The sequence below is a fragment of the Rhincodon typus genome, chromosome 9 (genome assembly GCF_021869965.1).
Source record: "Rhincodon typus isolate 14 chromosome 9, sRhiTyp1.1, whole genome shotgun sequence".
NCBI classification, from domain to species: domain Eukaryota; kingdom Metazoa; phylum Chordata; class Chondrichthyes; order Orectolobiformes; family Rhincodontidae; genus Rhincodon; species Rhincodon typus.
The window spans coordinates 38,380,307-38,403,427 of NC_063340.1; the positions used below are offsets into that span (position 1 = coordinate 38,380,307).

The window sequence follows — 23,121 nt, forward strand, 5'->3', positions numbered from 1 at the left end:
ACCACTGTCCAGCCAATTATCAGGCGATCCCTGTGAAAATCGAGGCCTGTGAATACTGTCCTGCCCCACCGTCCATGCAGATCATTGGGACCCAGAACAACCTCAAAGTTTGTTCCCCGACACGGATAAGAACAACAGGCCCACTGTCTGAATTTCGAAATTGGACTCTGTAGAGTAACAAGGGAAGCTAGGATTTAATCTGTAGCTCTGATATACAAGCAAGCTTACAGGAATAGACTCCTAATGCTTGAGGTGATGCATCAGCTATCCTTATAACTTCATGGCTTAGAACTTGATCTCATCTGATTTGTAAGTTGGAGCACACATTATTTCCTATTTATAATATGAAGATTTTGAGTTTTGACATTTAAAAAAGTGAAGCAGACACAGAGCTGAAATATTTATCTCAATAAGATCCTCATAAATAATTCACTTTCTCTTCTGCTATAATAAATACAACACCTCTATATATATGGGATATTATAAACAATAAAAACATTTTTTTTTAAATCAACCACACTCCCTCCAATTTGCGCTTCCTTGTCCAAATTTACATGAATAATCAACTTGCATCATAAATAGATCACAGAAGGGTCCCGACCCGAAATGTCAACTTTCCTGCTCCTCTGATGCTGCCTGGCCTGCCATGTTCCTCCAGCTCCACACTGTATTATCTCATATTCACTAAGTCGTGTCCATACAATTCTTCTTTATGATAACATGATTTCCTAAGCGATACTGCATAAATATTTCATCACATAAATTGAGCACATCCATTAAAACACATGAAATTGCTAATCCTATTCATTATTCTTTCATCTCCCCATCTGTTAATATGATTGCTGAGTCTATTAGAAAAGGTTACAGTACCTCCTCAACAAAACCCTGACTCCCGACGAACATTTTCAGGGAATAAATACAGAACGTGGTACTATCCTCAGTTAGGGATGGCCTGGAAGATACCAAATCCAATCATTGCTTTGTATGGAATCAGTTGGTCTCAACTGAGATAAAATGGGATTCAATGATTGGTCTTCATTCACCAGGAGGGGAATAGATGAGAAATTCTCACAGGATTTCCACACTTGGTCATTATCCATTGACCCCGACCATAATGTGGTCTAAGTGGTGGCTGGATGAGGCCAAGATCTGGCTGAGCTGTAATGCTCCCACAGCACTCAATGTCTAGGCTCACATGTGAGGAATGGCCACAGAGATGATGCACAGCCGGTCTGCAGGCACTTGTAGATCTGTATCCCAATGAGTCACTACCTTCAGGAAATGAAGAGGAAGGAGAGAAAAACTGAAAGAAAGAAGTTAAAAAGAGATTTACACTACTTTCAGGTAAATGTGCGTAACATTTCTTTCAAAAGAATCAACAAATACTAAAAAACAGTGAATAAAGAAGTGATAGGGTTGTAAGGAAACAAAAACATCAATTGCATTGGATGAAGATTTTGGACTAAAATGGACTAAATTTTGGACATAAAAATTAGTAACAGAAATAGTAATCAAAACATTTTTTTAAACTATCAACCTTCTACCCATCCCTACCTTTGACAGTTTTACACTTTTAACGTATAAAGTACCCAGGATAGGCCAGCAGCATTCATTACCAAACCCAATCTGCTTAAGAACAAATGAAACTGTATTGTGCCATTAAGCCCTAATCATATGTGTCATTCAAACATGCTATAAAATGCAACTTTGTTCAGTCACACAACATAACAGCAAAACATCATCGTATTCAAGCTTAAATAAACATTAAATAAAGACACAAATTACAAATCGTTTACAAGTATCATGCCACAATTTCTTTATGGTTAAAAATCCACTCTAAGACTATTTGCATAATGGAAGTTGCTTTACAATTCATATCCATGCTTCTCCTGTGCAGTATTATTGGTTTGACTGTATTTAGGTAAAAAATCACAGTGCTGCATATCAAACAACTTTCTAAACAGCTACTTGGAAAATTTTGCAAAGTAAAAATTTGTTGTCCAAAATTCTATGACTTTTTCGAACTCTTATAAGCAGAAAAATCAGGGGCTTTTATATGGAGGTTGAAAATATTTTGCCCATGTCTAGATGATAATAAGTTTTAGAAAATTTTGTCCAATTGGTTTAACAAAATGCTCACAATGCACGGAGAGTTTCTCAGTGCACTGTTTATTGAACTTAACCCACTTAAAAAAGAGACCGTTTTACAATATAGTACAGACAGAATCTTCCTCAAATTTTTGCACTGGTCACAAATCAAGAAAGAAAATGAGTTTGAAAAAACTAAAAAAAAGGTAGTCTAATTTGACATGGTTTAAAATTAAATTGTTTTAAAATATGTTGATTTGAAATGACCTATGTTTTTGTTAGCAGATGAATTCCACATCATTTTACCTGGTTACAACATCTTCATAAAGACAACTCCTATTTTGCTTAATAGATTATTCACCATATTGGTGTGATAGGTTGAAATGATCCAATTGTAGATAGGGCGAGATAATGGAGAACCTACACAAGATAGAACATGAATTCTCAATCCTGACTCTATAGTTAGCAGTGACACCAGCCAAGTCTTGGGAATCATCCAGTAGGAAGAAAAAGTGTAGACAACAACTCACCATAGGCCACCAGCTGAAGCTCTCGAAGGTCAGCTAAAGAATGGCTCTGGCATAGGCCTTAGAGGCAGCTAACTGTCTGCTTTGAAATGAATGATGCATGGCCTTAATAGACTTAAAAAGGGGACCAATTCAAAAAAAAATTCACAGCAACAAATTAGTGAATTAAAATACTGAAATGGATGATTTAATCTGCTCTGATATACAGACAATCGTTATCTTGATTTGGCTCCATTAATAGGGCAGGATTGACTCAGCTCGTAAAAAAAAAATTCATTACTATACGTGCTGATTATGAATATGTTTACTGCAGCACTGTTGCATGTTTGGTGACAAAACAGTGTTTACGTGCCACATGCTTTGCAACACTAAGTTTACTACATGTTGTCAAGATGCAGTGAAATACAAATAAGTAAGGTCAAATTATTAACACAATAAAGATATATTTCTAGTTGAGGTTAAAAACAGATCATTTCCAGAAAAGTGGATTAGAATAAATGTTAATAAAGCAAATCTCAGGCTTCAAACAGCATTTATTTAATCCACAGATCACCCTCCAGTACCTCGTTCCCAGCAGTAAGTTCATTTTCATCATTTTACTTACATAGCAAAAACAAGTTTTAGAAGGACGATCCTCAATTTATTGCACAGCAATCATTGGCTGCTTTGTAGAGATTAACAAAATGTTGTCACCAGGGACTTGAAATATCTGGTTTTATTAATTTTAGCAAGAAAGGAGATAGGCGAGGTGTTATTCTGTTTATTTTCTGATAAAATTAGGGAACACAGTAAGTTCTAGTCCTCCATGTTGAATCAGAATGTTCATAATAGCTATCAGAAAAATAGGATTCAGTAACACTAACAAAAGTAAAGTCTTTTTTTTCCCCAGTAGAAGACAAAAGCAGAAGCAAGCCATTCATCTCTTCAAGCCTTTTCTGTCTTTTAGTTAAATCACGGCTGATCTGTATGTTAACATTCATACATCCTGGGTCTACATGCTTTAATATCTTAGACTGACAGAAATGTTTAAATTTTAATTTTGATATTTTTCATTGACTTATCCTCAGTAGCTTATTTTTGTGGGGTAGTGAGGTATGTTTCACAGGCATAAATCCATATGTTGAATGAGACAGCAAAAGACTTTCAGAAATTTACAAGGGTTTTGATGTAAATACATAGTTTACCACAAACATCAGTTTCCAACTTTCCCTTCTGGATCATTTCCCTGCCCAAAAGCATTCTAAAGGAAGATATAAATATCTTTGGTACATAAATATCAACTTGCTCAGATATGTTATTACATACCCGTGGAGCAGCCAGGATTGAAATCAGGTCTTCTGGCCCAGGAGGTACAGAGACTATCAATGCACCAAAACAACACTCAAGAAACAGGCTCTCAAATACAAAGTCCAATGTGCTCAGTCTGCTCACAATCAACTCTGGAATTGTCCTGGTTTACTCTTAAAAGGGAGCTGAACTTCCAGCACATGCAGGGAATAAGTGTTCTAGATTTTCACTACGTCTTGTGTGAAGAAATGCTTTCTGACATCTTCTCTGAATGGTCTAGTTTTAATTTTAAGATTGTGCAACCTTATTTCCCATCAAAGGAAATACTTTTTTTGTCTATCCTATCAATTTTAATCACCTAAACACCTCAATTGGATTATCCCTTAATCCTTCATACTCAAAGAACTAGAAACCTAGTTTATGCAACCTGTCCTCACAAATTAACTCCTTTAGCACAGTGTCATTCTAATGAATATGTATTGCAGAGGAGCAGAGTAACAAAAGTCAGCACAAAACATCCTGCATGACCCATGGTTGCATCAATAGATGGCAAAATTAATTCTAAAATATAACTATTTTAAAAAAGATTTTAAAAATTGCCTGAGCAGTTATATTTAGAAGTACTTTTAAACTACACAATATGAAGATTTGTTTCAACACATCCCTCCAAAATACCCCACCCCTTGTAAAAGTGACCAGGAGGCTGTGCAGTTGTTGTAAAATTCCAACTGGCTCCCTAATGTGCTTTAGCAACAACTTGCATTAATTTAGTGCCTTTAACATAGTAATAATTAACAAAAAAACAGAAATCAAATTTATATTTTGAAAAACAAATCATCTCTGAAGAATATACTGTTGATTTACTTCAGTATTGTGTCTACAGATCTTCATTCATCTCAAAAATACATATTTCATATTATTTCTCCCCTCTTCCTTCATTTTCGGTCTCTGGTTTGCACATTTGTTATTGGTCCTTAACATATTTCTGGACTAATGCACACCTCTCTGTCAAACTGATTATTTTCAATTAAGAATCTTGATTTTTTTCTTTAAAAATGGTACTTTAAAAAAATTCAATACATTAACATGTCAAAAATATTTATTCAAAGTGACTCCCCTAACATAGACCATAGAATTTGTCCTAAATATGCCCACAAAGCAGGCCCAAGATGCCAAATACGAAACAAAATGATAAAACAATCTAATACCAATAGTTTTGCATATAGGTTTTCAGTTTTCAAAGGCTTATCATTATATAAAGGTGGAATTGGATTTGTTAAACTGCTCCAGCTGAAAAGTTCCTCAATCGCAGCATAAACAGAGTAAGTGTAGTCTTACCCATTAAAGCAAGGAACTGCAACATACAGCTTCTAGATCTTGGAGTTTGGGCTGTTATGTCCCTTGCGTGTCAATAATGCAGAACAGTGCAGGTGTAGCTCCCTGGCTTCCTCCTGTCTCCAGTTATAAAACAAAAAATGTCTGCTGCTTTATAAATGTATTGATTAAATTAAATGTGACATTGTAGTTTCAATAATTCAAATAACATGTAACTAGGAATATATATACCAAATTTATGAGAAAATGGGGTCACACTTGTATATAGTTTTACAATGGTACCTTACATGTTTTGCTTGTCACATGAATCTGCTCATGAAATTCTCATAAATGCACAAAGGCCTCACAAGTTCACGATTTTATAATGCAATTAATGTGTAACAGTCTGAGAAAGCCACTAATTCCTTTTGCCACTTCACTTGCAGTATTTGGACTCTAAGATGCATGCACCAATGATTTGTTTGAAATATGGCTGTTGGTGTATGAAGAGATGCCAACAGAAACATACCCACAGGCACCTAAGTTTTAAAGGTGTAATGTTCTCCATTTGGCAGAACTAAATCTGGAGCAATCGCAATATCAATGTTAAGTTAAAAAAACCTTAAATTTATTTAACAAATTAAATCTTTTTTAAGAAAAAATATCAGTGAATTCTGGACATTTCACATAAAAAACTATGGAAACACTCGGCAGATCAGTCAGTATTTGAAAAAGAAATAGTTTAAGCATAATTTCTGGGTGCTGCAACCTATTTTCCAAATTTTCTATTTTCATTGCCAGTTATATTGCAATGTCTTGGCTGCTGGTCAAGTGCTGCACCCTTCAGAGGTTTCCACCTTTATACAAGAGCAGAGCGATTACCGATTCATGCCCCTTCTCAAAATGTAAAATTGGTGCAAAGGGTAATGCCTATTAACCCCTGTTTTGCACCCATTTGAAAAGGACAAAAATGGATGGTACCCTAGTTACTGTGAAATATGGAAAACTTAATATATTACCCACTCTGTGTGTCCAAATTTTGCACTGATCAGACACTGAAAAGATTTTGTTAATACGGGAAACATATAATCAACTCTAAAGAAAATTAAATGATAAGCTAAAAGCTACTGCTACGGTATTGTAAGATTAGTTAGCATTTATTATTTTAACCCAATGATCAATGTGTCCGAGATAATAGTAGAGAGAGGAAAATCATACAAACATCTTAATTAGAGGTTTGCTAACATTCCCAAAAGTAACTTCTACTGTGGATTTATTTGGTCATGCAAATCTGGGGGAAAAAATTTCTTTCATTTTGAACTTCAATTCAACTTAATATTATCATGAATATAAAAATCCTCAGATTTGCAGACTCCTATGGGGAGTCAGTGGGAAAGACATTGGGAGTGAAACCGGTCTTTGTCAGTAGCAAAATTCAGGCTTGCAGCAAGTAGGCAGTCTGCTTTACATTGAGTATGATCTTTGTTTCATTGATGTCAATGGACAAACTAGTTTTGTGCTAAATGGAACTGCTGATGCATTAACAGTCAATTTTATGCTACTGGTGAAATCCAATTTTACTCCCACTATAAAACTGAGCCCTAAAAAAATTCCAGCTTTGATATCCAGCCTGTGCTTGATTAGCAGATCTCAAATCAAGTAGCAGCAGAATGTTACAGTTGACCACAATGCTCACAGGGTAGAAAAGGGAAAACAAACCAAGATCCCAATTCCTGATTCTCATCCAATGTTGGAAATGTAATTCAACAGGCACTGAATGAGGACAGGATCTGGCTTGTTGTAATGCCTTCACTGGTCAAATAGCCAGTGGACACAAATATAAAGAAATGGCCAATTAAGCAACGTACAAGGGGGAATCCTGTGGAAGTATAGCAGTAGTCAAAGTTTTCAGATGAAGGGTAAAAAATAATCAAAACGTACCAACTTAAATATCTTATTCTATGGAACTGACTAGAAAAAGCAGCACAAGTGGACATTCCTTTCTTATTACACCCATCTCGGAAAACCCTATAACTATAATTCCTAGTTTTAGTTTCTTTCGGTGATAGCAACAAATCCTGGACATCAATGGCATTCTTGGTACTTTTCCAACTTGTTAATTTGGCCTTAATTCTTTATGTTGGTTTTGCCATTAATTATATATTTAAGTTTGGGCATTAAGTTTCAAAATCTAACTCAATGACAATCCACCAATTCAACATCAGTCTCAAACATTGTTAAGATTTTCATATTTGACCTGGACGATATGACATACAAATTACAGAATGACGGTATACCTCATGGTAACACAGTCACCCCCTTCCTGTCTCCAATCTCAAAGCCCCCCCCTCCCTACTCTGATCCACATGGTGCTGCAGCCTTCTCTTCTCTTCTCCCTACCTTTCTAACAATTGATATTGATAGCCATGGCATCGCCATACTTGTGAGAACAAGTCAAATCAGATTCAGTCATTAAGTGCACTCCCCAACATGGTTCCGAGCCACATAAACAAAGTACATCCACATTCTATACCAAGTCAACTGTTGTGGGCCATGGAGACAACAAATGAATAATGATCATTCTCAGCATAGAACGAGGTTTGAAAAAAAGTCTAGGGCTTTTAACTGTTCGTTATCCTATAATCCCTGCTGGAAAGACATCTCTGGAGTTGAAGCTTATGATACAGTTCAAGCAATAAAGCTGTAAAACATGAGGGAACGCACACTTGCGTTACAAACAGAACCTATGATGGTTATTAAGGAGTTACAAGATATTATTTGAAGACCACGAGGCCAAACCATTGCATTGCAGTTTAAGTTATTACATTTTCCCTCACCTGCATGAAGAAATGCAAATACCACCAAACCTCTGAGTATTTGTTATTTATCTATATCATACCATCTGAGCTCATCAGGGTCTCAACGTCCAAAACAATGGCTTGGATTTTGCGGTCAGCAGCGAAGCGACAGTCCTCGCCGCTGACCTTGAAGAAAGCTGCCCACATAAGACCTACTGATCTCCGTGGTGTGGATTTGTGGCATCAAATCAAGGGAATCTCCAGGCGTCCAACAATGGAGATGCCATCATGACATTCTCACAGAAAGCAAACTAGGAAGTAAAGTGCATTAACGTGCATTTTGATCAATTTTACAGCATGAGACGAAGATTGGATTAGAACGTGAAGTATCAAACAAAATCTAAGAAAAATTAACTACATTAATATCTACGATTTTTCACAGTGGAAAAACTTGACATTTTAACATTTTTTTTCCAGGCTCAGAGGCATTCTTCAGCAGAAGACATAACCTAGTACAGTGTTAAAAACTCAGTTAAAAATTTTCAACAGGCCATCTCATTTACTGGAGTATTTAACAGTAATATTACAATACAAAAAGGGAAGCTTTCGTCAGTTGAGTGATTTCTAGACATGTCGTCTGTGGGGACTCAATGTAACCTGTGAAGATGAAGGGAATCACTGACAGTAACTTGTGGATTTCTGTGTTTAACTGTGCATGTGCAGGCACCAGAACTTGCTGTTAATTTCACAGTTGTAATGACAGCGAACACTGACAGTTTCGCTGTCACTATAACTGCAAAATCTGGGCCCATGTCTTATAAGCAGAAGGTGCAACATTGGCTGAGCAAGTAGAGCAGCTACACTCAATAGTTTATCGTTTTACATAAAAAGGTCCAAATATATGGGGTTTAGGAATAAATTGATGTGGTGAAATGCAATTAAAAAGGTAGTGCCAGCATATCCAACTGCTACCTGACAATTAACTCTAAATGTATACACAGAGTGCACAGATATGAAGATTGGTCATGCACTCTTTGGGGAAGAAGGTGAAGGAAATAGATATCAATTAAATATTCTATCTGAATACTCTGTTAGTAACAAAGAATTTATTGTATGCTTCATTCTACAGTAAAAACATTATTTTAAAAATTTTGGATAGCCAATGGTCTGTACAATCTAGCCAAATGGCCAGTAATCCCCAACCATGCAGGATACAAATCTGCACACGGCACTCTGTGAATTTGCGAATTTGATGGTCATCTGAAATGTTAAACCTTTATAGAAGACAGGCAATTTTCTCCAGCATGCTAACAAAATTTAAATAGGTCAGAGAAAGGGGACACGGCAGAGATAAACCTGAGCTGGAGCAAAAGCTACTTATTTGGAGTATGCCATATAAAAACAAATAACTAAATAAATTTAAAAATTAAAAAAAATGAGAAAAGCAATAAATAAGCACACACAAGGTTCACCAATTAGCTTTAAATTTTTTATTTTTTTTCATAAAGGGACAAAATGGGCATGTGAACAGGATAATGCAGACAACTGCCAAAACACAGACAGTGGTTTCCAATAGACTCCTGAACTTAACACAGACCAGAAACAAATACAATAAAAGCCAGGTTGTAATGACCTTTGGTCATCTAAACAAAGAAAAAAAATTAAAAAATAAAATGGAAAAAAGATCAATTTAGTGCATCCGTTTTGAACAGCGCACATAAGCAATAATAAATAGTGAATCCCATAGTAAAAGATAATTTTCAAGTTACAACAACAGCTTTTATTACAGGAATAGAAAAGGCCGATAACAAAATATTCTGCATTGCCATTTACAAAAATGTATTGACTCAAGCGGCTTTAATATGCTTTGCATATGAAATTTTCCCAATCTAAATATAAAGCACCATTTAGTTTTTGGCAATGAAAAAACTGCAAACATTTAATTTACTGCATATGAAGTTAGATGCTGGAATGTAGTAGGTGAGAGGTTAGGAGACAGAAGCACACTACAGAACAAACATTAGCTTGCAGTACTGTATACTGTATGGCAGCAGGAAGGGAACAATATGTACAACCATCCGCTTTGACCATTGGTGTGACTTTCTAAAGTTACCCCCAAGTGGCCGTTATACGACCTCTTATCTATACAATGTCACGGGTGTGTACTTTTTTTTGTTTGTTTGTTTTTTTTGTTGAAACGTACAAATAATTCGCACTATATTATCCTGCCAAATTAAAAAAATATACTGTGGCAGCCTGTGTTTTTTTTTCCACTACCAAAAAAAGGTACGTTGATACCTTTAAAGAACAAGCAACAGTTAAAAATACAAGCTTCAATATAAATACTATTGTGCCTACACTAGGTGAACATTTATTTCAAATAACCATTCTAGAAATACAGAAAAGTAGAGACCATAAATGTGTTTAGCATAGGAATCAACATGTGTGCATTTTCCTATAGTTAAGTACTATATATATATAATCTTAAACCTTTTCCCAATGTGAGTTTTGTACAACCTGAAGAGCTGTGTATCCAAGGCAGAGTATCCACTAACTGTATAACATGTAGGAGTCTTGACAACCACCAAGACACTGGAACCCTAAAATATACTTTTCCCTAACATAATGAAGTGTCTCTTTTAAAAAAAAAAAATTCTTACCATTTATACTTAAAAAATCTGTACAAAACATCTTTCACTGTAGGAGCGAGATTATTTATTCTAAATCAACTGCAGTCCCGTTATAGTCCGCTGAGGAGACGTGATGTTCAATCGTGTTGCTTTATACTTAATATTCTTTTTAAGTTTAGCCAGGTGCACTATTCTAGTCAATGACTGGCAAATTGACACTAAACAAATCAGTCCATTTTCCTTTCCTTAGTATTTTAGTAAGTTTTTTTCCCTTAATTATATGTTTGTAAACTGGGAAAATTGTACAGTGCACTTAATTGTCCTATCTGAGCTGTCTTTTATCCTTTTGTCTTTTTGCTCAGCCTCTGTACCCCTGATTAAAGAAAGGGCATAGAAGTCACAAGCAGAGTTAAGTGCGATTTAAGTAAAAGCTGGGAGTGGGGGGGTCGGGGGGTGGGTGGCTGGACAAGCACTAATGTATCACTTTATGTTTGTACAACTGCTGTGTGGTGTATGAACCAAGCATGACTTTTCGGGATCAGATAGATGCTGTGATATTAATGGATTTGTCAAGACTTTTTTCCTCGGTGTTTTGTTTTCATTTTGCTTCAATATTGAAAATTGGTTAACTCACTGGTAGCCAAAACAATCAGGTGCACGATGTAGAACCATTACTTGGGTCAATGTAAACCCAAGGCTACTCCTCCAGTACTAAACTGAAGAATAGAAAGAAAACCAATACAGTTTAAATAGATGCAAGGCACTCAGATTATTCGATAGTATTCACCCAATCATCTTCATCAAATTTATTTTCTTCTCCAAAAGTCAAGGCTAGCAATTGTTTTGTTCTAATTTAATATATTAACCCTTTGAGGACAGATTTTTCTTTTGGAAAAGAAATGGTTTTAACAGTGCGAATTCCAGTCTGTCCATAGAGGGTTAAACAAAGGAATAAATGGGGAGGGTTGCTTTCCCTCATTTTGTTCTCCCTCTCTATGTTACAACCTAAACTTTACATGATATGTGTTACAGGACACTATGCAGCATGGTAGTCTTCTTTCAATAACCAAAAAAAAACAGAGAAGGGTAGTTACTCAACACCAACTGAAGACAGAATTAAACTGCCAAACATACCATACATGCTGTCTAATTAGGAAAAAAAACAATAACATACACAACACGTAAATTATTGCACAAGAGAAAGGCTCGAGTTTGCGTAAATGCAATAGTATTGCCCCGATACAAATCATGCATTCATCAGTGACGTTAAACCAGTCGTGCTGGCATTAAGCACATGTTCCTCACGTCCTCAGCTTCCACTTCGTTTGATCACAAGAGAATAGAAAAGCTATAGGGAACTTGAGCATCAATACACCTAATCAGTTTTTATATCATTATTTAACAAGCGCTCACTGTGCCATTTTTTCATGTGTTTTTCGAGGGTACTATACACGCTAAAAGGCATCTGACAAATTTCACATTTGTAAACGTCTTTCCCCACCTGACCGTGCGTTTTCATATGTCGCGTGAGCTTGCTACTCTGGGCACAGGCGTAGTTGCACAGGTCACATTTGTATGGTCTCTCGCCTGTGTGACTTCTCCGGTGGACTGTGAGATTGCTGCAGTTCTTGAAGATTTTGCCGCAAAATTCACATGTGTCACTTCGCTTGCCCTCTTTGGAGCTGGGCCGTCCAGGACCAGGTCCAGTGATATGGGGCGTGCTTCCACCACTTCCTGTGCCACTCCGACCTGAGATCCCACCATCCATTTCTCCTGGAGGAGTGGAAAAGCGTAAACTTCCATTTTCTGAAGAGTGCTCAGATGAAGTTGCAAAAGGCGATTGTCTGGAGTCTCCAAAGCTGAGGAATGGGTCTTTCATCTGTCGCGAGGCAGCATAACCAGCAAGCCACTGGGAGTAAACATTGTCCGTGGGAGCCAAAGGTGCTGATGGCAGGTCAAAGTCTTTCTCAAGTTTTATGCGTTTGGAAAAAGGACTAAGGGAAGTCGGGCTTCCCAAAATAGGCTTCTTGGATAAGCCTCCAGAGGCTGATTCACCTGGAGAGGAACCCCTACCATTGACTGTACCATCATCTGTGCGATCAGATTCACCAGCGACTGAATCTTCATCATAAGTATCTCTTTGAACTTCTGTTTCAGATGAGTGATGAGTCCGCTTGTGTTTTTCAACAAGAACTTGGTGAAAGGCCTCACCATAATGTTGCATTGTATTCATGGTAATGCTGTGCATCACTTCAGGCAAAGATCTCTTCTCCTCTACAGGTCTCGAACTATTCTCATGGTGACGCCCACTCTCTAGATTGACACCAAAGGCAAAATCAGATCTATTATCATTTTCGGGTTCCTCCTCTTCTTCCTCCTCCTCCTCCTCCTCTTCTTCCTCTTCCTCCTCCTCCTCCTCTTCATCTCCATTTTCTGGAATCATATTGGTATCTGTTTCACTCTTGTACTTGGCTACTGCAGATTTGAGGGCACTGCTGGCACTGCCAACAAGGTCACTAGTACCCGGTTCAGGAGAGCTTGCGGTGGAAAGCCCATCGTCTGACTTGACTGTCATAGGTGAGGACTTGTGCAAGTGTGTTTTCATATGTCTCTTTAATTTGCTGGCCTGAGTGCAGGCATGATCACAAAGGTGGCACTTGTACGGTTTCTCACCGGTGTGGCTTCGACGGTGCACTATCAAATTGCTCTGAAACTTAAATGTTTTCCCACAGAATTCACAAGACTTAGATTTGAGCACAGTCTGGGCAGGAGGTGCTGTGGGCTGGAGGGGTGGGAGGGGTGGTGTGCTGACAAATGGGGATTTGTTGCTCGACTGGAATGGTTGCAATAGCCTTTGCATAGGACTCGGACGGTTCGGTGACAATGGAGGAGTGGAAGTGTTGCCAGCCAACTCTCTAAGTCTCCTAGAGAAATCCATGGATGGTGGCTCAATAGGCATGGAGTTAAGACGTAGTACCCTGTCAAAGGCACTGGTGTGATGTACGGCGACCATTGCCATCTCCTCAGCACTCAACCGATCCATTCGATGCGGGTCTAGGTGATGCCGAGGTGGAGGACTAAACAACGGAGGCGTAGGGGGAAAGCGTCCTTCTCCAAGCCCTGGAGTTTCCCGTGAAACAGGCCCGGACATTCTCAGTAGGTTGAAAGGACTACTGTCAGCTATGTGAAGTCCATGAAGTGGAGGTTGAGGGGCACAGTCTGCCCCAAGTCCTGAAGGAATACCAACCCGGGGGGTTAATGGACTTCCGTGCTCAGTTTCCAAATAAATTCTGAATCCATGGGTGTTCTGGGCATGTTGGAGGAGAAACCATGCACTACTGAATGGCTGTTTGCAAGTTGTGCAAGTGTAACTGCTGGGCTCATCCTTTCCTGCAAGAGAAAACAAACAATGTCAGTGTGAGGGCAACTGGAGACCAGGCTCAACCATTACGTTCAAACACCTGTTTAAAGGAAGAAAAAATATTAAATAAACTCACTATTCAGAAAATTAAAGAGCACTGTGGGACAACTTGATCCAAATGGTCAATTATTTTCACACCATTTAAAATGGCTGTGAACCTTTCTTTTATCTAATCAAACTGCTTTGGTTACTGCTCGGCTCATTCAGTAATCCAGGTGGCAATGGTAATTTTATTCCCGGCAACAAAAAAACAACTTGTAAATTTGCTATCCCAATCCTTTTTGGGGGAAATTTTCTAAAAGGCAAATCAGATACCAAAAAAGAACCCATTTTTTGCACTCAGACTCCAGATATATAGGTAACAGTTATTAAAACATTTACCAGTTCAAACAACTAAATGTAAACCATGATTTAATCCCCTGACTCTGCCTATCCAAAACTATTCTGCCTTGGACAGCGATAATCTGAGCTGTTTTATTCGGTCTTTCTTTCCATCCTGAAGACAGTGGCCCTTGATGAGCAATGGCAGAACAGATACCGGTCGCCTTTCAGAACCTCAACCAGCTAACCATTTCACATATTGACCAGAATTCCGAACAACGCTCACCTCCATCAATCTGGAGCTGCTGAAACCTAAGGCAACAACCTCACCTGAGATTAAACAACTCAGTTCAGAACAGAAAATGAACCTGTAAATCTGCATCTCTATGACTCAGCTGCAGAATATGATCACCATCAGGACCTTAGGGAGCTGTGCATCTAATTCCTACTGAAACAATTAAACAATTGATTGGAATTGTGAGATGGTCAGGTTACACAAAATGAGCAATGTTTCACTCATAAGTCTGAAGTGGAAAAAGCAATGTGATCTAAATTATATGCAAACACAGAGTGCTCTAATTAAATGAAGAATAAATAGCTAAACAATATTTATTTTAATATAAAAATAGAAGAGTGGGTAACAGATAATGACACTCCATGATAAATCTAAATTCCAAAATTACATTATGTGGCACCCGTTGATGAAAGTATATTTTTTAAATTAATTCATGGGACTGTGACATTGTTGTTTAGGCCAAAGTTTATTGCCCTTCTCAGTTGCCCCTGAGAAGGTTCCGGTGAGCTGCTATCTTGAAGCGCTGCAGTCCATATGGTATAGATATGCTCATAGAGCTGTTAGTAAGACAGCCCCTAGAGTTTGACCCAGCAACAATAAAGGAAGCATAACGTAGACCTTTGGTAATACAGAATATGTTCTGAAAAAAAAAATACATTTTGTCACAGTTTTCATCTTGCCCTCATCAGGACATTTGGCAAGAATATCACTTCAAGGAGAAAACTTTCACTTATACTGAATGGGAGGAGTGTGTTAGAGAGATAGTAGGAACTGCAGATGCTGGAGAATCTGAGGTAACAAGGTGTAGAGCTGGATGAACACAGCAGGCCAAGCAGCATCAGAGGAGCAGGAAGGCTGACGTTTCGGGCCTAGGCCCTTCTTCAGAAATGGGGGAGGGGAAGGGGGTTCTGAAATAAATAGGGAGTGTGTTTATTGGTTAGCAAGTAGCAAGTTAACCGTCATGCTTTGTTTAAATTTTAAACCAGGCAAGTTGACTCTGATTAGTCAGAACATTGCTGTGAGAAATGAATTTCAAATGGCTTTCACCAATTTCATTTAGTTGAAACAGGCGCAATCTGGCTACATTTCTTTCAGTGTGTAAAGAATGGGGCCCTGTGTATTAATAAACGTAACTTCCAGTGCGCACAGTGTGCCACGCTGAGATGACAATTGGCAATTGTAACTTGATTCCAGCATAGTTCCTTGTACCTTCTGCACTAACCAGCAATTATCCAATTGTAGAATCACGTCGAATATTAGAAACTTACTTGCGGGTTTTGCAAGCATGGGCTGGTTGGGCACCATCAGTAGCCGGTTGGTTGAGTATAGCAGAAGAGACATGCTGCTTGGTATGATCCACCAGTCTTTGGGATGTATGGCTACATATCCGGCATCACATCAGCACTGAAATTCACACCACATTATTCATTTGCGTAATACAACAATTTTGGTGTCTTGATGGCAGAATTCTGTTAGGGATCGATGACACTCATGTTGCAACTGCATAATAGCAGTGTGAAACAGCAGCTTCATCTGTTGCTCAAACTTTAAGGAAGCTAATCTGATGTAGACCAGATAGTTTTTAAGCACCAAAAAAAGTGATGACCTTAAGGTTGTTCATATGTTTTTCAGCAGCAGAGGGAGAGGCGACAGTGAGGACCAGGGGGCTGGCGGAAAGGTAAGTTTTCCCTCTTAAAGGCTTACCTCGAGCGTCAGCGGCCTTCATTTTTCAGCAGCAGAGGGAGAGGCGACAGCGAGGACAAGGGGGCTGCCGGGAATATATTTGGGCAGCAGGCCATTCAAGAGGCGGGAGCAAAAAGACAAGTGGTAGTTATAGGGGATTCGATTGTTAGGGGGATAGATAGTATCCTTTGCAAGCCGGATCAGGAGTCCCGCATGGTGTGTTGCCTGCCCGGTGCCAGGGTGCAGGACATCTCTGACCGGCTTGAAAGGATATTGGAGCAGGAGTGGGGGGATCCAATTGTTGTGGTCCACGTTGGGACTAACAACATAGGCAAGGCTAGGATGGAGGACCTGTTTGGGGATTATCAAGCACTAGGAACGAAATTAAGGAACAGGTCCTCGAGGGTCATAATCTCCGGATTACTGCCCGAGCCACGTGCAAATTGGCTTAGGGATAAGAAAATTAGGGAAGTAAACACGTAGCTAAGGGAGTGGTGTGGGAAAGAGGGGTTCCATTTCATGGGGCATTGGCATCAGTTTTGGCACCGGAGGGATCTGTACCGATGGGACGGTCTCCACCTGAACCGATCTGGAACCAGTGTCCTAGCGAAAAGGATAAATAAGGTGGTCACTAGGACTTTAAACTAGTGAGTTTGGGGGGGAGAAGGGAAAGGGAAAAGGACAGAGAATATGATGGTAAATAAAAAGGTAAGCAGCAGGTTAGCATGTGTGCAAGAGGGTTTAAGTTCAAGGCAGACTATGAAAGAAGCAAAAAAGGAAGGATAACTCAGGAGATATTATTAGAGATGTTGGAAATCATGAGGGTAAGAAAGTTAGCATAAAGGCACTTTACCTGAATGCTCGTAGCATTCGTAACAAGGTTGATGAGTTAACGGTACGAATCATCGCGAATGAATATGATTTGGTAGCCATTATGGAGACATGGTTACAGGATGGTCACGACTGGGAGTTAAATATCCAAGGGTACCAGACTATTCGGAAGGACAGACAGGAAGGTAAGGGAGGTGGTGTAGCTCTGATATTCAAGGATGACATCAGGGCGGTGCTGAGAGATGATACAGGTTCTATGGAGAATGAGGTTGAATCCATTTGGGTGGAAATTAGAAATTCTAAGAGGAAAAAGTCACTGATAGGCGTAGTCTATAGGCCGCCAAATAATAACATCACATTGGGGCGGGCAATAAACAAAGAAATAACTAATGCCTATAAAAATGGTACGGCAATTACCATGGGGGATTTTAATCTACATGTAGATTGGTCGAACCAGCTCGGTCAGGGTAGCCTTGAGGAGGAGTTCGTTGGGTGTATCCGTGACAGTTTTCTTGAATAGTATGTAATGGAACCGACGAGGGAGCAAGCTATCCTAGATCTGGTCCTGTGTAATGAGACAGGAATAATTAATGACCTCATAGTTAGGGATCCTCTTAGAAGGAGTGATCACAGAATGGTTGAATTTAGAATACAGATGGACAGTGTGAAGATAAAATCCAATATTAGGGTCCTGTACTTGAACAAGGGGAACTACAACAGAATGAGGGAGGACTTGGCTAAAGTAGACTGGAAACAAAGATTTTATGGTGGGACAAGTTGATGAGCAGTGGAGGACTTTCAAAGCAATTTTTCAAAGTGCTCAGCAAAAGTATATTCCAATGAAAAAGGAAGGACTGTAAGAAACGGGGTAATCTGCCATGGGTGTCTAAAGAAATAAGGGAGGCTATCAAATTGAAAGAGAAGGCATACAAAGTGGCCAAAAACAGCATGAAACTAGAAGATTGGGAAAACTTTAAAGGTCAACAGAAAGCCACAAAAAGAGCTATAAAGAAAAGTAAGATAGAACATGAGAAAAAACTAGCACAGAATATAAAGACAGATAGCAAAAGTTTCTATAAATATATAAAACAGAGTGGCTCAAGTAAACGTTGGCTCTTTAGAGGATGAGAAGGGGAATTTAGTTATGGGATATGATGAAATGGCCGAGGCATTGAACAGGTATTTTGTATCGGTCTTCATAGTGGAGGACACTAATAACATGCCAGTAATTGACAAAGAGACAAAGGTAGGTGAGGACCTGGAAACAATCATTATTACGGAAGAGGTAGTGTTGGGCAAGCTAATGGAGCTAAGGATCGATAAGTCTCCTGGCCCTGATGGAATGGTACTAAAAGAGATGGTGGGAGAAATAGCAGGTGCACTGGCAGTAATTTTCCAAAATTCGCTGGACTCTGGGGCAGTCCCAGCAGATTGGAAAACAGCAAATGTGACGCCACTGTTTAAAAAGGGAAGTAGACAAAAGATAGGGAATTATAGACCGGTTAGCTTAACCTCTGTAGTGGGGAAGATGCTGGAGTCTATTATCAAAGAAGAAATAGCAAGGCATCTTGATAGAAATTGTCCGTTGGGCAGACGCAGCATGGGTTCATGAAGGGCAGGTCATGCTTGACAAATCTTTTGGAATTCTATGAAGACATTACGAGCGAGGGGGACAATGGGGACCCAGTGGATGTGGTGTACCTAGATTTCCAAAAGGCCTTCGACAAGGTGCCGCACAAGAGGCTACTGCATAAGATAAGGATGCATGGCATTAAGGATAAAGTATTGGCATGGATAGAGGATTGGTTGACTAACAGGAAGCAAAGAGTGGGGATAAATGAGTGCTATTCTAGCTGGCAGTCAGTGACTAGTGGTGTGCCTCAGGGATCGGTGTTGGGACCGCAATTATTTACAATTTATATAGATGATTTGGAGTTGGGGACCACGTGTAGGGTGTCAAAGTTTGCAGATGACACTAAGATGAGCGGCAGAGCAAAGTGTGCAGAGGACTGTGAAACTTTGCAGAGGAACATAGATACATTGAGTGAGTGGGCAAAGGTCTGGCAGATGGAATACAATGTAAATAAATGTGAAGTCATACATTTTGGTAGGAGTAATTGTAAAAAGGATTATTACTTGACTGGTAAAAAGTTGCAGCATGCTGCTATGCAGAGGGACCTGGGTGTCCTTGTGCATGAATCACAGAAGGTAGGTCTGCAGGTACAACAAGTAATTAGGAAGGCAAATGGAATTTTGTCCTTCATTGCTAAAGGGATTGAAATAAAAAGCAGAGAGGTTATGTTGCAGCTGTACAAGGTGCTGGTGAGGCCACACCTGGAGTACTGTGTGCAGTTTTGGTCTCCTTACTTGAGAAAGGATGTACTGGCACTGGAGGAGGTGCAAAGGAGGTTCACTAGGTTGATTCCGGAGTTGAGGGGGTTGGCTTATGAGGAGAGACTGAGTAGATTGGGATTATATTCATTGGAATTCAGAAGATTGAGGGGGGATCTTATAGAAACATATAAAATTATGAAGGGAATAGATAAGATAGAAGTAGAGAGGATGTTTCCACTGGCAGGTGAAGCTAGGACAAGAGGGCATAGCCACAAGATTAGAGGGTGCAGATTTAGGACTGAATTGAGAAGGAACTTCTTCACCCAGAGGGTTGTTAATTTATGGAATTTCTTGCCCAGAGAAGTAGTTGACGCTACTTCAGTAAACGTTTTTAAAAGATAAGGTAGATATTTTTTTGAACAATAAAGGAATTAAGGGATACAGTGAGAATGCAGGTAAGTGGATCCGAGTCCACGAAAAGATCAGCCATGATCTTATTGAATGGCGGAGCAGGCTCGAAGGGCCGGACGGCCTACTCCTGCTCCTAGTTCTTATGTTCTTATGTTTGGACACTATACAGTGGGAAAGGATCTGTTCAGGGTAGCCATTATCCCCCAGAATGGCTTTGATGCATCAGGTTTGCCAGTTGATTAAATTACTCAGGGCCTATTTCTGAGATTACTGGTAAGGGCCAATCTTGTAGCACGTGGAACTTTAAGAACCCGAACCTGTATAACTAATCAATGAAACTGGATTTGTGGCAGATAGCAATAGAAAAATCCCTGTACAATTTCTCAATTAGGACATTGAGGAAATTGAGATTATTTAACTGTTTGATTTCGAACATGAATTTTAGTGCAGGAAGGTGCCTGTTAAGACATGCAAGTAATGTGGCATATGAATTTCAGTGCCAGTTTGATGCCTGGCAAGTAGGTCAAATATCCATGGATAAGCAGATCGTGTCAAACAATATGCTCCTTCAAACAGAAGCAAAAGGCTGCAGATGCTGGAGGTCTGAAGTAAAAACAGAAAATGCTAGAGAAACTCAGCAGATCTAGCAGCATGTGGCGAGAGAAACAGAGCTAAGGTTTATGAGTCCAAATGGTTCCAAAGAAGAATCTTTGAACTGGAAAGATTAACTCTGTTTCTCACTCCACAGATGCTCTTAAACCTGTTGAGTTTCCCCAGAATTTTCTGCTTTTACTTCATCCAAATCCCTTCAGCTGGTCAAAACAAGGAAGGTACTAGCAGTCCTTAACTAGCCTGCATTGTGAAACTCAAAACAATGTCGAACAATAGATGTGATTCTGCAATCAGACACATTTGCTGGACAATCCTGAATATGTGAGGAATTACACCGGGACCAATTTAGGATTATCAATTGGGCTTGCAGTGTGATGCAATTGTATGTACTGGAAGCTGAATATATTTATATTAACAGAGCTCTGTTCTTTACAGACAGAAAGAACATGTATATGCATTGTATTTGGTTCAAGTCAAAAACAGGTGACAGCCATTCACATTCATTTCCCAGGGAAATGCCCTGACCAATAAATTGGCACTCTCTTCCCACACGGTATAAATGTTACTTTCCCCTTGAATTGGTATTCTTGTCAAATGTTCTGATGAGTATGAGCTTAAAAAAAAACTTTTGACAAAATGTATGTTTTCAGCAATACCAAAGCTTAATATATTTGAAATTTGTTTCTCTTACATTAGTGGAGGCACTATTTACCAGAGATTTGTTTGAGATCTTCAAAATAATGAAAGGATTAAATTCTGCCTCTCTTTTAGTTATTTAAGCTACAAAAATTGTGAAGAACCAGGGGACAAGTATAAGTTACATCACCAGGTTAAAATTCAGAAGGTCTTTACTTTATAATCAGTAACCTTTAAATAAGTTGAGCACATAGACTGTGCAGCAAGCATTAAAAGTTCCATGAGTGCCTAACATAACCTCACATGGAAAGCGGGTGGTATGTGAGAAGCTGTCTCCCGGTTGTTATGTTCTCCTGAAACTTTGTTACAATTTTGAGGTTTATAAGCTTATTACATTTTGGGACTGTACTTTCAATTTAGAATATATAAAGGGTGAGTTGTGTAACCTGTTCTGCAGTATGTCTGACAGCATATCTGGATGGTTTGATTGTGGAGTTTATAGTAAAGGTTAGCTTGTTTTATTTTTAAGAAACTACAAGGTATTTATACTGGGACACAAGGATAACCAGCTTGGAGTTTACCATGACTGGGTTCTGAGTTTTTCAAAGTCCTAGAAAGGTGCTGAAGGTTTTAGAGCTATAAACAATGGTACTGTAAAATGTTCATTTACTTCTAAGATGAAATGAGTTGGGATTGAGGAAACTAGTTCTCATTTTTACCTAGATACAATGTTAATATGTTTCACATTTCCATGCGGAAGAGGGTAGAGGAAGTTATTTTTGGGATCAGATTACAGGCTTGACTACAAATCTAAGAAAATTTCAGACAAATGCAGTCTGTGTGGTCAGTAGAGAGAAGAGGCTGCTTAGTACTGAGCTGACATATGTGAAAAGGAGACAACCTCTAGCCAAAAACCTTTATCCTCCAGCCATTTCATGATTCTTGGAGACTCATCCAGATATGGCTGGAGGAAGAATAATCAGAACAAGCTTTCCTGCTGGTGATGGAATTAAGGATCTCTCTAAAAAGAGAGGATAACTTGAAGTTACTACTCGTGACAATGGAATATGGAAAGCTATTGAAAACTGGCAGCAATTTGGGCTGCTTATTATAAAGACTATAAATCCAGGGAGAGTGCAATGGGTGTTAAGTATGAAAGGGGAATATTCCTCTCTGTAGTTTAAAATGCAAGTCGCCTGACAAAATTAATTTAGTGTTTAGTCATTAGTACTTCTAGTCATTTGTTGTAGTAAATGGCTTAAAACATGAAATCTCAATGTCTTTCTTTTGGCTATTAAATAAAAATTAGAATTTCTTTGTAAATGTTACCAACGTCTAGGAGATATAAACAACTTTCTTCAGGCATTTGTAAAATAAATTAAATGATTGCTGGTATCCCACAATGCAATTTGATGGCCATAGTTTCTTTTTTCTGAGAAGACGACTGTCTCCCAATATGACATCAAGCCTTGAAACTGCCGTAATCCTTGATTTGGAACAGCATCTAAATAAATTGTGAATGAATTCATATCTGAACACCTGGATTCCAGCAAAATTAGAATTGAAAACTAAAAATATTAACGACAGTTTTATTGAAATAAATTCAATTTGTTAACCACACGTATGAAATTCCTCATGATTTCTGAGACATTATTGATATGACAGGTCAAAGAGTAGTCCATGATCTCACATTTCTCAGATGCAGTACTGGGAGTCGCAGTGGAAGAGGTGATCAGGGTAAAAGGCACCTTCTTCCCATCAAGTAACAAAATGACAAAGCTATTTGGGAATGAGTAGGGCACATGATAGAGTGGGGCACAAGCAAAAACTGCTACCCCACTGATCTGACCACAATGCAGGGTATAGTTTCATGGTCAAGGTGGCTGACAGAAGACTTTTTTATTCCTCACCCTCTGCATGACCCTGCCCAACC

The 23,121-nt window shown here is 38.9% G+C and overlaps 1 protein-coding gene across 1 annotated transcript; it reads right to left on the reverse strand.

Moving 5' to 3' along the window:
• Positions 1-387: 387 nt before the first annotated feature.
• On the reverse strand, positions 388-14,041 carry LOC125483994 (B-cell lymphoma/leukemia 11A-like; the record flags this gene model as incomplete). The annotated part of the gene is made up of 2 exons (XM_048600984.1): positions 388-1,303; positions 12,146-14,041. Coding segments are annotated over 2 exons (2,160 nt in total), but the record flags the coding sequence as incomplete, so codon positions are not given.
• Between the last annotated feature and the right edge of the window lie 9,080 nt (positions 14,042-23,121).